This window comes from Aedes albopictus, chromosome 2, assembly GCF_035046485.1.
Source record: "Aedes albopictus strain Foshan chromosome 2, AalbF5, whole genome shotgun sequence".
NCBI classification, from domain to species: domain Eukaryota; kingdom Metazoa; phylum Arthropoda; class Insecta; order Diptera; family Culicidae; genus Aedes; species Aedes albopictus.
Genome location: NC_085137.1, coordinates 505,721,415 through 505,735,783, shown reverse-complemented (window position 1 = coordinate 505,735,783; position 14,369 = coordinate 505,721,415). Strand labels below are relative to the sequence as shown.

At 43.2% G+C, this 14,369-nt stretch overlaps 1 protein-coding gene across 1 annotated transcript; it reads right to left on the bottom strand.

Moving 5' to 3' along the window:
* Window positions 1–3,595: 3,595 nt before the first annotated feature.
* On the bottom strand, window positions 3,596–14,091 carry LOC109410409 (mucin-2). The gene is made up of 10 exons (XM_062848701.1): window positions 13,968–14,091; window positions 12,794–13,901; window positions 12,661–12,727; window positions 8,432–8,688; window positions 8,042–8,362; window positions 7,681–7,983; window positions 7,158–7,622; window positions 5,452–5,652; window positions 4,696–5,388; window positions 3,596–4,146 (listed from the first exon to the last, which is right to left on the bottom strand). Exons 1-10 carry the CDS (start codon window positions 13,973–13,975, stop codon window positions 4,120–4,122), a joined length of 3,450 nt encoding a protein of 1,149 aa, XP_062704685.1. The 5' UTR covers window positions 13,976–14,091; the 3' UTR covers window positions 3,596–4,119.
* Between the last annotated feature and the right edge of the window lie 278 nt (window positions 14,092–14,369).

Below are 14,369 nucleotides of genomic sequence, written 5' to 3'. Positions count from 1 at the left end.
GATTTGTCTCTGGGCTTCTTCCAGGCATGCTTTCTGGGGTTCCTCCAAAGGTTCCTTTCTCGGTTTCTCCAGCACTTTCTTCAAGGATTCCTCAGGGAGCTCTTTATGAGATTCCATGAGAGGTTTATATAGGATTCCTTGAGAAGTTTCCTCAGGAATTCACCAAGAGTTTCTTCTTAGTTTCTAAAGAGTTTTAATTTCGGACTCCTCCAGCAGATATTTTCGGGATTCGTCTGGGTGGTCCTTTTAGGGTTTCTTTTGAGATTCCTTCGCGTTTTTCTCTAAGAATGTATTTTGTGATTCCTCCAGAAGTTCCAAGGCTGCATCAGGAATCTTAATCAATTTTTCAGAAATTCTTTCTGGGATTCCTACAGGAGATGTTTAAGGGATTCATCAGAGAGCTATTTCTAGGATTCTAAAGATATTCCATCCAAGATTCCTCCTGGAACTCCTTCAGGAATTCCTGAGATTCTCCGGGAGTCCCTGCATACCTCAAGAAATTCGATCCGAGATTTCCACATGAAGTCCCTCTGAGATTCCTCCAGGAATTTCTCTTTAGATCTTTTCAAGAATTCATTCCGGGAGTTCTCCAAGATCTTAGATTCCTTCAGAAATGCCTTCCCATAAAAGAACTCTTGGAGAAGTCTAAAAAAATATTTCCGTTGAAATTGCAGGAATTCGTTCTGGGGTTCTTTCAGGAGATGTTTCAGGGATCATCAGGAAGAAATTCCTAGCATTCTATAGATGTTCCATCCGGAATTCCTGCAGGAATACCTTCCGAAATTTATCCAGAAATTGCTTCTGAGATTCTCCGGGAGTTCCTGGATACCTCAAGAAATTTGAATTTTCACAGGGAGTATCTCTGACATTCCTCCAGGAATTTCTCCTGAGATGAGTTCTCCAAGAATGCGTTCCAAGATCCTTCAATGATTCCTCCAGGAATTCCTTCTGAGATTTTTCCAAAAATTCTTCCTGGATTTCTCCAGGATTGCCTCCCCATAAAGGAACTCTTGGAGAAGTCTAAGAAAGTATTTCCGTAGAAATCCAAGAAGAAGGAAAACGAACTCTACGAGTAGTCCCTTAACAAACCTCTAGAGGATTGTCAGAAGCAACTCGTTTTGGAATCCCAAATGGAACTCCAGATCGATTTCAGTAAAAAAACATTGATGAATCCTGGAAGAAACTCCAGGACCAATCTTAAAAATAACATCTGAAAGTATCCCAGAAACAGCTCCTGAAGGTGAAATCTTCAAATGGAGTAATCTCGGAAGCAATGTCTTGAAGAAGCTTCTGGAAGAATCCCGGAGGAAACCCTCTTGGAAGAACCCCAAGAAGAATGTCTGGAGGAGTTTCGTAACAAGCGCTTGAAAAAATCTAGGAATAAAATTCTAATGGAACTCCTGGAGGAATCACACAAGAAATTCTTGGAGAAAAACGGGAAGGAATCACAAAAGAGATCCTTGAAGGATTATTTAGAAGAATTCCGCAAATAACTGCTGGAGGAATCCAAGATGAAACCTCCAGGGATTGTTCCGAATGCTAAGTTGATCACATCCTTTCTCAATCTGATAATCCGATTTCCATTCTTCATGTCCTTGAATTGGTTGTAATCCAGGGCGTTTGTAAAAATGTTTGCTTCCGGGTGATCCTGTGTTTAAATAGGTTCAATCTTCGAAGTCTTGGAGGCTACGTTATCACGCACAACATGATGCTTCTGAACAATATGTTTTGTGCGCTTCGTTTCTAGGTATATTATTTGCCATGAGAATGCAACATCTGATGTCCTTTCATATAGGGACGGGTTTGGCAGATTCATGTAGATCTTCAAAAATACCTAGTACATAGTCATAAACATTCGGCAACTGCTGCGCTGAGTGCAACGTACTCCGGCATCGTTAGACAAAGTTGCCACTGTGGTGGCTGCACCAGGTTACAGTATGCATACAGAAACTTGAAACAGATATCCGCCTATCGATTTCCTGTCCTCTGTGTCCGATGCCCAGTCGGCGTTAATGTATCCCACCAAGAAATTAAGAAATGACTTGTAGAGTCGCGATTGAACTGTAACATCAGATCTTTCGTGCCTTGTAGGTAGCGGACTATTCGTTTCAGGGCTTGCCAATGCTCGTGGATAGTTGTTGGAATCTAACTTGAAAATGGCATTTTCAATCTCGACGAAATTCAAATACTGCTATTTAATCTTGTCAAACGTTTCGGTCGCATTTAGGAGCTTCATCAGGGACTCAATTATTACAGATTCTTCGTACAGTGTGATCTATTGAACAAAAGTTGTCCAGCGGATTGAATTTGTATCATATGAGGTAATGGTTGGGATTCGGTAACTGTGGAAAAACCCTTCCGGAATTTTACCGCTCTGGAATTTGACAGCTCGTGCTTGATCGATCACCATTGTTGGAGCAGTCCGAGATAACCGACAGGATAGCAAATGTCCGGTCAAACGCTCAACATCATTGCATTAGCAAACCAAACAACTCTCGGTACGCGGGTTGCGTCCGGCCACTAAAAGGTCATCTACGTACAAAACCAGGATGAGTTTATCTCTATCTTGGTTTAGCTTTGTATACAGCCAATAATCGTGTCTCGATCAGTTGAAGGCCATCTTAGGGAGTGCGTCGTTGAATCTAGGCGATTGTTTTAGGCCGTACAAAGACTTCAGCATCATCATTCGACAGACTTGACCAGATTTCGCAGGTACGCCATCCAGTACCTCCATGTAGATTGTTTCCTTTGAACAGCCGTGCGAACATCGATCTGATGGATTGCCGATGCACACCAACTGCCAAAACGGTCCTGACAGTAGCCAGCCGAGCTACCGGTGCGTAGGTCTCTTCGTAGTCTTGTCCTTGCTTTTGGAGGTATCCGTTCGTCACTAGCCGAGCTTTGTAGCGAGCTGGTCTACCGCCCACTTGGATTTGAGTGGTTTCTCCTCTCTTACTGTGTCTTACTAGAAAAATCTACGCATATCGTTTCGGTCCATGTAGCCTAAACACGATGAAATTGTTATTTTTTGTTTTAATGCTCTTAATTTGGTCAACGTTCCGATTACTTAAGTTGTGTTGCCCTCAACTTATAACTTAGTTGGCAAAACTGGCATAGTTTTTGAAAAAAAACGGCACAAAAAGCACTGTGAACCTACTATTATAGAATACAATAATTGACCGAACCGAACATCCAACCAAGATTCGCTCCAAACCCACCAACTCGAATGAAACCAGCCGTTATAGAGACCAGCAAAACTCAACTCCCCTCATTTAACCCTCTACTTCCCATGGTTGCTCTAGAGCACCATCGATTTTCGACGAACTCGAGACAAACGGAATCAGATGAATATGATGCAATAGTTTTTAGAATATGATTGTAATCCCATTAGGTAAACCCAACTCCCAACTACTTGTTTCAATAGTGGAACTATTGATAAACAATTAAAACACTATTGATTTACAACTAATTTTTTTTTAGTTGAATTAGAAAAATTTGACCAATTTGCAATAACTTTTGTTCAAGCACTTTTTTCGGAAACGCTTACTTGGCATAGAAATAGTCTTTCAAAGTCGTGGGAAGGAAAGGGTTAAGTTGAAGGTTTGGGAATCACTGTATACTTGCGTGTCTTGAACCCAAGAGAAAAACTCGATCGGGAGTTGGACGTTGAGTTGCTACTGGCTATCACTGAACACGGAAGTTTTTCTTTCAAAACAGAACAAAAGAGTTGGAGTGGAAAAGGAGCGTCAAATCCGATGCACATACCTAAATATAAGTACTAATTGACTGACTGACTGACTTGGTTGATAGTTAGCGAAAGAAAAAGAACAGAACAGAAGAGAATGGGAATAGGATGGAACTGGGATGACGATCATTGAACAAAGCAATGTTTGCTAGTGTGGGTGTGCGTGCGTGTGTGTTTGAAAGAAGAAAGCAAAAGACGCCCGGACGCAAAAGATCGTGCATCAGAGATAGGAAGGTTATAAAACAAATTAAAACTTGAAATAAATAGGCCGTTTGTATGAATTATTTAAACTCGATTTGGCGTGTATTATGGAACGATGTTAAAACTTATTTGTACAGATATCACATGTCATGGTGGTAGTTTTGGATGACTCCTCATTTGTGTACGCGGTATTCGCGTTTCTGAAAAGAAAAGAAAAGCTTTTTGTATTGTTCTGCTTTGTTTTACAAGCTTTGTTCTATGCGTTGCTAATGTCCTACAGAACACTACAAATGCATCGTGCCCCATGTAAGGCGACATGCAACGAATATCTAGGCCTAGGGATAAACCCCTACAAATGAGCTAATTTAAATTTCGTATCACGTCCCACGTTGGATGCTGCTACGAAAATAAAATAGAACCCTACAAATGCACAAAAGCCGCATCACAAACTTACAGCATGCGACACAGAACATAAATTGTGCCCTGTTATCCAAATGAATAACGGATTCCAATTCCAGGATGACGAGGTATCATTATTATTCTTGGTCCATCAGCCAATCCTGTGATCGTATTTTTTTTTCTAGTGAGTTGCCTTTTGTTCGCAGCGTTAGTTGCTTACATTACCCAAATTTGGTCTAAAAATTTCGAATCCTAAGGGGATATCTCGATTCAAGATTCAATACAAGACCGTCTACATGTTGATGTCCGTGTTAAGAAACGGTTTGCTTGTCTTTACAACGAATACTCACCGTCCGAACTGGCAGATTTTCCTGTTCATCGTCATCCGATAGTACTATCATTGGTTTTTCATCTATACTGCTCGACTTCGAATTCCCGTGCGTTTCATCTAATACTTCCAGGCCGCACCGATTACTTTCAGCACCGTCCCCGCCCGCTCCCCTGTCTCCGTAAACACCTTCCTTCCTAGTCGCTGGACCTACCCTAGCCTGCTTGTCCGCGATCGGCTCAAAGTTTCCGTACGCCAACCGACAGGCAATCGGCGTAACCATCCTTAGAAGATCCATCGCTCCGTGGTCATTCGTGGGTTGCAACCGAGGGAATATGTTCAGGGCCAGTACCGATAGCAGGTGTAGGAAATCGCAAAAACTTCCACCCCTGGCGAACAGTTCCGGCCACAAAGAGCGTAATACGGCCTGCAATCGTAACCGGCTTTCGATGGTAGGCCGAATGGAGTCATACTGTTCCTCTCGGAATTGCGGCCCGGTCGGGGACGTCGCCGTAGGAGGTGCTTCCGCTTTCGAGACCTGGGTCATGCCGGAGGAGTTGGAGGATGAGCTTGGTGACCATGCGATAACCAAACGGTTGGAGTCGGTCGACTGATAACTGTGGCCGATTGGATCACCAAGATTCTGGCTGTCTTGTAGTGGTTGAATATGCGTTGGATGTGATCGAACGAGTTCGTCTTTGGATGATGGTTGGATCTGCAATACAAACGGAGACAAGTTGCATTTGAGAACTTTGAGAGTAGGGTTTCCAGCACTAACCGGAGGAGTTCGTGATCTATTGCTTCGCAAATCGTTCATGTAGACGTGCAGATTTGGTGATTGAGATCCGAATGGAATGTTAACGTGAAAACGACTGGTTCGAAGGTCGGGGCTTTTCGATACCATTTCATAATAATCAGTTTGAGTAGCCTTTGTTAAGAGATCGTCCGTAGTTTTGGAAGTGGTTTTTGCTGGGGTTTTCTGTACAGATGAAATGAGCATTGTTTATAATTAAATAATTTGGTTAGGTTGGACTTTTTAAGCGAATATTACTTGTTTGGATATTAGCACACCCCTTCGACCTACTGCGACATCGAACTGAACCTAAATTGCGGCCCTGATGTTTTTGCCGCGCTTAGGGATGTCGGATAGCAACCCGACTAAAATGGTTCTCGAGAGTCATCCGACCGGTACAAGAAGACGTAGTGCGCAGCGAACTAGGTGGGCTGACCAAGTGGAGGACGATGGAATGGAGGCAACTACTATGTACAGCAGAGGCCACCCCGGCCTTAGCCTGATCGGTAAGGTAAGTATGTAAGTTTAGTAGAAAGATAAAATTTAATTATTTCTGCTTTCAAAAGCTCATGCTTATGACGAAAGTTTTGTTGCTTCACTTATCGTAAAAACTTCCATTGCTGTTTCTTGCTACAGTTCTGCCGATATGATTAGCGTAACACTTTTGCAAAGAATTTCAGATTTCTACGATTGCTCCGCTATTTCAATAAAATTTTGAAAAAAATAATCAAATCTACCGTAATTAGAAAATGTAAACAAAACAACTTGAACCATAACGAAGTCACGCACAAAGTTTGAACATCTTGCTTTGTAGCAAGTGTTGGCAGCTGTTGTAAAGAAAACAAACAGCGTCGCCGAATCGACATATGTAACTTCCGCTCATCTCTATGTAGAGGATCTCTAGGCTTGACGATTAACTCTACCAAGACGAAGTACATGATAGCGGGTAGAGACAGAAGCAGGCCTGGTGGTGTTAGTGCTGAGGTAGTGATTGATGGGGAAGTGTTTGAAGTTGTTGAAGAATTTGTTTATCTTGGAACACTTGTGACATGTGACAATGACGTTTCCCGTGAAGTGAAAAGGCGTATTGCAGCTGCGAATAGGGCCTTTTACGGATTGCGTAGCCAGCTTAGGTCCCGTAACTTGCAAACGCAAACAAAATTTGCTCTGTATAAGACGCTGATTCTTCCGGTTGCCCTCTACGGTCACGAAGCGTGGACGTTAAAGGAGGTAGACCGAAAAGCTTTTGGAGTTTTTGAGCGCAAAGTGCTGCGGACAATTCTCGGTGGGAAACAAGAAATTGGAGTATGGCGCAGACGCATGAATCACGAGTTGTACCAAGTGTACGAAGATGCGAATATTGTGAAACGTATAAAATACGGCAGACTTCAGTGGGCTGGACACGTAGTGCGAATGTCGGAAGAAAGAATAGCGAAAACAATATTCAGCAGAGAACCCGGTAGAGGTAGGCGACTTCGTGGGCGGCCGCGAACTCGCTGCCTGCACGCGGTTGAAGAAGATCTACGATTCCTACACGTTCGGGGAAACTCGCCCAAGACCGACGAAGATAATGCTCTATTATACGCTTGGCGTTGGAGTAGAGTTACCTACTTTGTAGTCAACAAGGTATCAAGGTATGTAAATCCTGTGCATCCTGAATCTTATTACATTATTAGATATTACAAACTTACCATTGGTTGTGCGATCGCTTCACTTTCGATGGAATCGACTTCGGAACTTCTAGGTTGGCTTGCTCCGGACGATAACTCTGCCGCAACGGTCACCGGAGGAATCCTTTGCCGCACGATGCAATGCAGAGGAACCGGTTCGAGAGAGTTGTTCAACGCCGGCATTCCGAGACGACGATCAACGACACTGCAGCAATGGGATGTCGTCGTTCTTGTGGGAGAATTTGAAGAGTTTTGAGTGGCAGGTATAGCATTACTGCAGTTGGGATCACTCGGGACGGTTTTATCACTTTCGAGACATAAACTTGAAGCTGGATCAAGATTTAGGTTCTCGATCTGGCTACTTAGATTTGTGGAGGAAGATGAGCGGTTATTGTCCGCCGAAGTCGTATTAAGGTTTTCGACTGTTAGGCTAGAATATTTGTTTGTTTCTTCCTCATTTTCATCGTCTGAATCTCTGCATATGCTCTGGAAGTCAAGAGGAAATGTAATTCCAAGTTGTAGCTTTTCTGCAAAAATTACTTACGCTGATGTGAGGATCCAGGGTAACTTCCGAGGTATTTCGTGGAACCGATTCCTGAGTTTTCTCTTGACTAGCAACAACCAATGACGCAGATTGTCTCTCAACCTCAACAGTCTTCGATTGATCCTGCACACATTTGTTCGGTTTCGGATTGCTTGTCTTTTCAGAAGTAGGGAAGCTGCGATTTTCAGACGTGGAGACTTCGTTGGAAGGCTGGTTTGAGATTACATTCTTGAAACTCGGGACGTTTTCTTCTTCCTCGTCATCATCATCATCATCATCATCATCGGAATCTGTGAATATGCCCTATAAATTGAGGATAGATTAAATTCCAAGTTGTAACTGTTTAACAAACGTGGTTTACATTAAGATATGGATCGTGGACAGCATCCGCAGGTGGAGTTTCATCCAAAACCTTAATCTCAGATTCCTGCTTGACGGTCGCATCCGGAGTTCCATTTGAACTGGAATGGATCAACGTCGTTGGAGGATGACTGCTAACAATCTCTACCTCACTTCGATTAGGTTCTTGCTGTTTAATCATTGCAGGGTTGCTTTTATCTTTGGTGGACGGTGATCGTCGATTGTCTACCGTAATGACATCGTTGATATTTTTTCCTGGTGTTCCGTTACTGGAACTCCGAGCGATTTCTTCCTCGGTATCTTCCGAATCCGTAAGAACGCTCTGGAAATTAAAAAAAGTAGGTGATTATTATACCAGACCCGAGTGTTTTTCTAATAAACAACGTCTCACATTGAGATATGGGTCATGATCGGGTTGCAAAGTTGATGTGTTTTTCAAATCTTCAGTCTTGTGGTCCTGCTTAATCCGAATCAATTCCTGTGTCGCAGTTTCCGGTTGACTAGCTAGGATCAAGGTGGGGGGTTGACTCCTACCGACGCCCAATTGCCCTTGAGTAGTTCTGCTTGTGATGATTGCTTCAGCCTCACTGGGTTCATGCTGATCAGCCTCTGTTGGTAAACTGACTATATCCTTGGCAGGTTGATTATCTGTTGAATCGTTGTTATTTAACATTATTTATCATTTAAATGAAATTCGCAAAGTTAAGTGTTAGTGGGTTCAGTAGAGGTTCATCCCGAAAAAACTGCGTGCCTTAATCTCCAAAATGTATTAGAAATTCCTTCAGAGATGTCTCTAGGAGTTCTTCCCAGGATTCCTTCAGAAAATCCTCCAGGGATCCCTCAGAAATTTATTGAACGATTTCACCAGTACCCTGTGATTTTGGCAGACCTGTTTTTGAAGATCCCTTCAGAATTTCCTCCAGAGGGTTCTCAAACATTGATTGCTAGGAATTACTAACAGAGTTTCTCCATAAGTCTTCAATGATTTATCATTCAGAGAATAAAGCGGGTATTCTCCTAGGTAATGTCCTAGAAATTCATCCAGGATTTGCTCTCAAGATAATTGCTTCAGGATTTTTAGGGATTTTTTTCACGAATTCCTCAGAAAAAAAAAATCTTCCAAGAGTTTCCGAAGATATCTACCTGATTTTTGAAGGAATTTCTTGAGACATTTCTCCAGGGATTTCCTAGAAATACCTTCATGGATTCCTCAAAGAATTCTTGGGGAAAATTTCCGAAGCAACCCCTGCAGGATTTGTAAAAAAAAATAGAAAACATTCTAAAAAAAATCCTTGGAAAATTTCCGGAGGAATCCTTACACACAATCCGGTAGAAGATCTCTGATAAAATTCCTCAAGAAATCCTAGGATAAGTCACACCCTTGAGGCATTCCCGGAAAATTTCTGAAGGAGTCCCTTGACACACTTTTGGAAGAACTCCTGAATCGTAGGATGAGTGTGTATTGGGATTTCGTCCGGGTGCCGGTGTCGCGCGCTTTTGCTTCGTTGGTTCGATTCCTTTTCTATTTAGTTTTCTATTCGGTAGTGAGCATTTCGACGGCGGCGGGCCCAGTGTGCATCAGTGTGTATTGGGATTTCGTCCGGGTGCCGGTGTCGCGCGCTTTTGCTTCGGTCATTCGATTTTTCTTTTTCCCTATTCGGGAATGAGTATTTCGTTGTGTCGCGTCTTTTGTAGCAATACTGAACGATCACCTGACGTGGGTGATCGATTGTTTGCTTTCCGAGTGAAGCGAATAATAGCGTGTTAGATTGCATATTAAGCGACCACCTGATGCGGGTGGTCGATTGTTTGCTTTCCGCGTAAAGCAAGCAATAGCGCGGCAACCAGCATGACACGAAGGTCATATTACTTATCAAAGTGAATCCAGACCCAACGATACCTTTCCTACTAACAAACACTCCTTCCTGCAGCCTTTGGTGGAGTCGCAGCGGTAAACGCGGGCCTTCACTTAACAAAGGTTGTTACTAATATTCCTTCCCTCTTCCAACCTGACTGCAAGGACGTGGCCGGCGCCGTTATTGTACCGTTAAAGAGAGTCTCTGAAGCGTGCACAGTGAGAATATTGACCACTCCCAGTCAATTATTCAGTTGATTCATTGTGCAACTGTCATTGATTCGGGTCAATCACGGAATAGCAACCATAGATGTGTGTAGTCAGTCTAAGCTAAGCTAAGCTAAGCTAAGCTAACTCCTGAATCGTAGGATGAATTTCTGAAGGAATTCCTTTGCAGGAGCTGCAGAGGGTATTCTTGAAGAAATTCATGGATGGATTCCTGAACAAATCTGTTGATGGGCTCCTAGAAATTTTTTTGGAGAAAATTTCTGTATGCATTTATCTAAATCTTCAGAAACTCCTGAAAAAAATATTGGGTGCAACCCTGGAAAAGATGATGGAAAGATTTCTGAAAGTTCTGAAGGAACCCCTGAATAAATTTTTGAAGAGATCCCTAGAGGAATTAAAAAAATCACCAAAGGAATTCCTGGAGCAATTCGTGTAAGAGTTTCCGGAGCAATCCCTGGGAAAATTGTTATAGAACTCCCAGAAGGTATTACTGGACGAATCTCAGGAAAAAATCCTGGATGAATTACTGGAGGAATTTCTGCAGAAATGCCTGGAGGAATTTAAGGAGGAGACCGTGGAGCAATCCCTGCAGGAATTCCTGGAGAACTCTGTAGAGGAATTCTTGGAGGAATCCCTGGTGAAAATGCTAGATGAATTCCTGGAGCAATATCTGGAATCTCTAGAGAAATTCCTGGAGAAATCCTTGGAGGCATTTTTGAAAGAATTTCTGGATGAATCCCTGAAGAAATTCTTGGAGGAATCTCTAAAATAATCTTTAGAGGAATTCCTGAACTCCTAAAAGAATTCTTGAGGAATTTCTGAAAGTATACCAGGAGAAATTCTCTGAAATTTCTGGAGGAATTCCTGGAAGATTCCCAAGAGAAATTCCGAGAGGAATTCCTGGAGAAATGTATGAATTTATCTTTTTTTACCCGATATTTTGAAGCCTCTGGGCAACCCTCTTCAAGTGAGTGTAATCAGTTTTGTACCGAAATTACCCTCTTTTGCGTATCCTTTGACACATACGCGTATTTCGACTACCATTTGTAGTCTTCCTCAGTGTCAGTTATCCAGGTGGATCCACTGAATTCCTGGATGAATTTCTGGAGAGATCCCTGGAACAAATCTTTAAAAATCCCTGCAGGAGTTCCTGAAGCAATTTCTGAAGGAATCTCTGGAGAAAATTGTGGGGATCTTCTGCATAAATTCCTGGTGGAATCTCTTGAGGAATTTGAGGAGATCCTGGAGAAATCCCTAGAGGAATTCCTGGAGCAATCCCTAGATGAATTCCTAGAAGATTTTTTGGAGGAAATCCTGGAGGAATCCCTGAAGCAATTCTTGGAGGAATCCCTGCAGGAATTCTTGAATAAACTCCCGAAGGAGTTCCTAGGGCAATTTCTGGAGTAATCCCTGAAAAAAAAAAATCCTGGAGGATTTTCTGAAGAAACTTCTGGAGGAATTACTGTACGAATTTCTGAGTGAATTGCTGGAAGAATTCCTTAAACAATTCCTGTAGATATCTCTGGAGAAATTCCTGGGGTACTTCCTGGAGGAATTCTGGGAGCAACTCCTGGAAGAAACCCTGGAGAAAATCCAGGATGAAATCTTGGAGGAATGCCTATAGAAATTCCTTTTGAAATACCTGGGAGAATTCCTAGAGGAACTCTTGGAGGAATGCCTGTAGGAATATTTAGAGAAATGTCTCGATGAAATTCCCGGAGGAATCCCTGACGGAATTCTTGAAGGAATCTCTGGAGGAGATCTTGGAGATCCAGATTCCTGGAGGAATTCTTGAGCGGGTTTCTGAATAAATTCCGGGTGGAATTCCTGGAAAAATTTCTGAAGCAATCCCTGAATTAAATTATCGGGGGAGTCACTGGAGGAATTCCTGAAGAATTTCCTTGTGGAATGCCTGGAAGCAAGCCCAGAGAAATCCCTGGAGGATTCAATATAGAAATCCCTGGAGAAAATCTTGGAGGAATGCTTAGCGCAATCGCTAAAGGATTCCCTAGAGAAATTCCTGAATGGAATTCCTAGAAGAATGCCTGTAGCAATTCCGGGAGACCTGCCTGTGGACATTCTTGGAGGAATCTAGAGCAATTGCTGGAGGAATTTCTATAGGAATTGCTGGAAGAATCCCTGCATAAATTCTCGGAAAAAAAACTTAGTGTAATTCTTGGAGAAACCCCTTTAGGAATGCCCTGGAGGATTTTCTTGAAGATTTACTGGAACAATTCCAAGAGGAATACCTGGAGGAATACCGGTAGGAATTCTTGGAGGAATCTCTAGAAGAACTTCTGGAGGAATCTATATTGGAATTCGTGGAGGAATTTTTAGAGGAATCCCTGCAAGACTTTTTAAATTTGCGGAGGAATTCCTAGAGTTATTCTTGGAGGAATGTCCCCTCCCCCCTCCCTTTTGGCTACGCCCATGATCACAGAAGTCTCGACCAGATGTTGGTCCTTCAGTTCATTCCCTGTCAAATATCTGACCCTGTCTACTTGAAACATTAAAATTATTATTTTTGCAAAACTTACCGAAGACTATTTTGCCAGGACCGGAATCGTTTTCTTCTTCCTCGTTATCAGAATCGGTGAAAACGCTCTGAAAAAGGAAAACAATTTCATTGTTAAAATGCATTAGGTACAATAACGTTCAGACATATCTTACACTAAGGAGAGGATCGAACCCAGCATCCAATGTTGGAATTTCACTGGAAGCATCAATCGACGGTTCCTGTTTTATCCGAATCGAGTCCTGAGTCGACGCTTCCAGTTGGCTAGCCATGATCAGCGTCGGAGGTTGGCTTCTAACCAATTCTACAGCCGCACAGGCCTGACTTATGTCCACACCAGTTGCTGGCCTAAACTGTGGCTCGGAAAGAGAAATCCGGGTGGACATATGTAGCGGATCATCCTGGGGGCTGACGACCAGACACGATTTCGCGGGACTCTGCATTTCACACGTCTCCAGCCACACCTCGACACACCCCGGACTGAAACTCCCCAGGCGTCGTCTCTTGGGGATGGGCGGTGTTTCCCGTTCCAGAGATTCTTTGATAATCTCATCGTACTCCTGGGTGTTCACCGAGAACGATTCCTTTTCGAGTAGGTCCCGAGGAGAGAAATCCTTTTCAGCAGCAGGACTTCTATTTTCAATTGGCACCGGAACACCATCCAGCAGGACCGGAGAGCTTTCCCTCGCCTCATCGGAAGGAATGATCTTATGGAAACGCTCCCTTCGGTGGTGCTCCATCTGGAGCAGAAGCTTTTTCACATCGTCCGGCAAATTGTAAACAGGATCATCCACATTGATGTTCACATAGATTCGCACGCCCTTTCTACTCCGTCGCTTGAACGCCGACACCACATCCGGATCGAACCGGCCATCCATCGTGTATTTGATAAACAGCTTGTTATCCTCAATCTCGCTGCTATTCTCTGCCATTCTTTTCGCACAGTATTTCCTGTAAAACTGTATCGTGATCACGTAAACTTTCCTCAAGTAGGGATACTGCAGCCGATCGATCAATCCCTGATCCATGGTCCACTTCCGGTGGCTTAGCTTGAGCACCAAACTGCACCGAAAGTACCGGCTCAGGTCCTGCCATCGCAAATCACCACAATCCAGCTCCCAGTCTTGGGACAGTTCCAGGGCAATCTGCTGCCATACGGACGCCGCGTCACTGTCGGCTCTTCCCCCCAGGATTTGGTCCCGTTGTTCGACGAGCTTCTCCACTAACCGTCGGTTGAAGGATTCGCTCTCGAAAACGGAGGTGCTTGAGGAAGAAAACAAAATAACCATTCACGTCGGTTGATTTACAGAAAGATCGCGCACATCTTACCTGGTCATTGCAAGTGGGTTTTCTAATTTAAAACACAACAAAACAGCTAGATTATTGAACTATTTCAGTAGAAAAACAAATTCGCGTCGAGTGAAACATTCCGTTAACATTTTTTTTAGCATTCTTCTTCTTCTTCTCTTCTGGTTTGTTTGGACCGGTGACAGTGACCATACGTCCAGCTGCTTCTTTTACGTCGATTTGACAGCCCACCCCTATGACTGCGGTTGCAGTGTTTCGGTCTCAGTAGGCGGGATAGCCGATTAGCTCATCAGGCCTATCAGCTGTTGCCTTGGTGCGGTTTGTTTTGATCGGAAAGTATTCGTTTACAGTTTGGAACTAATTTCGACTCATTTTATATTTTTAATTGAGTTTTCCTCAGAAAACTTACAACATCTCGAAGGA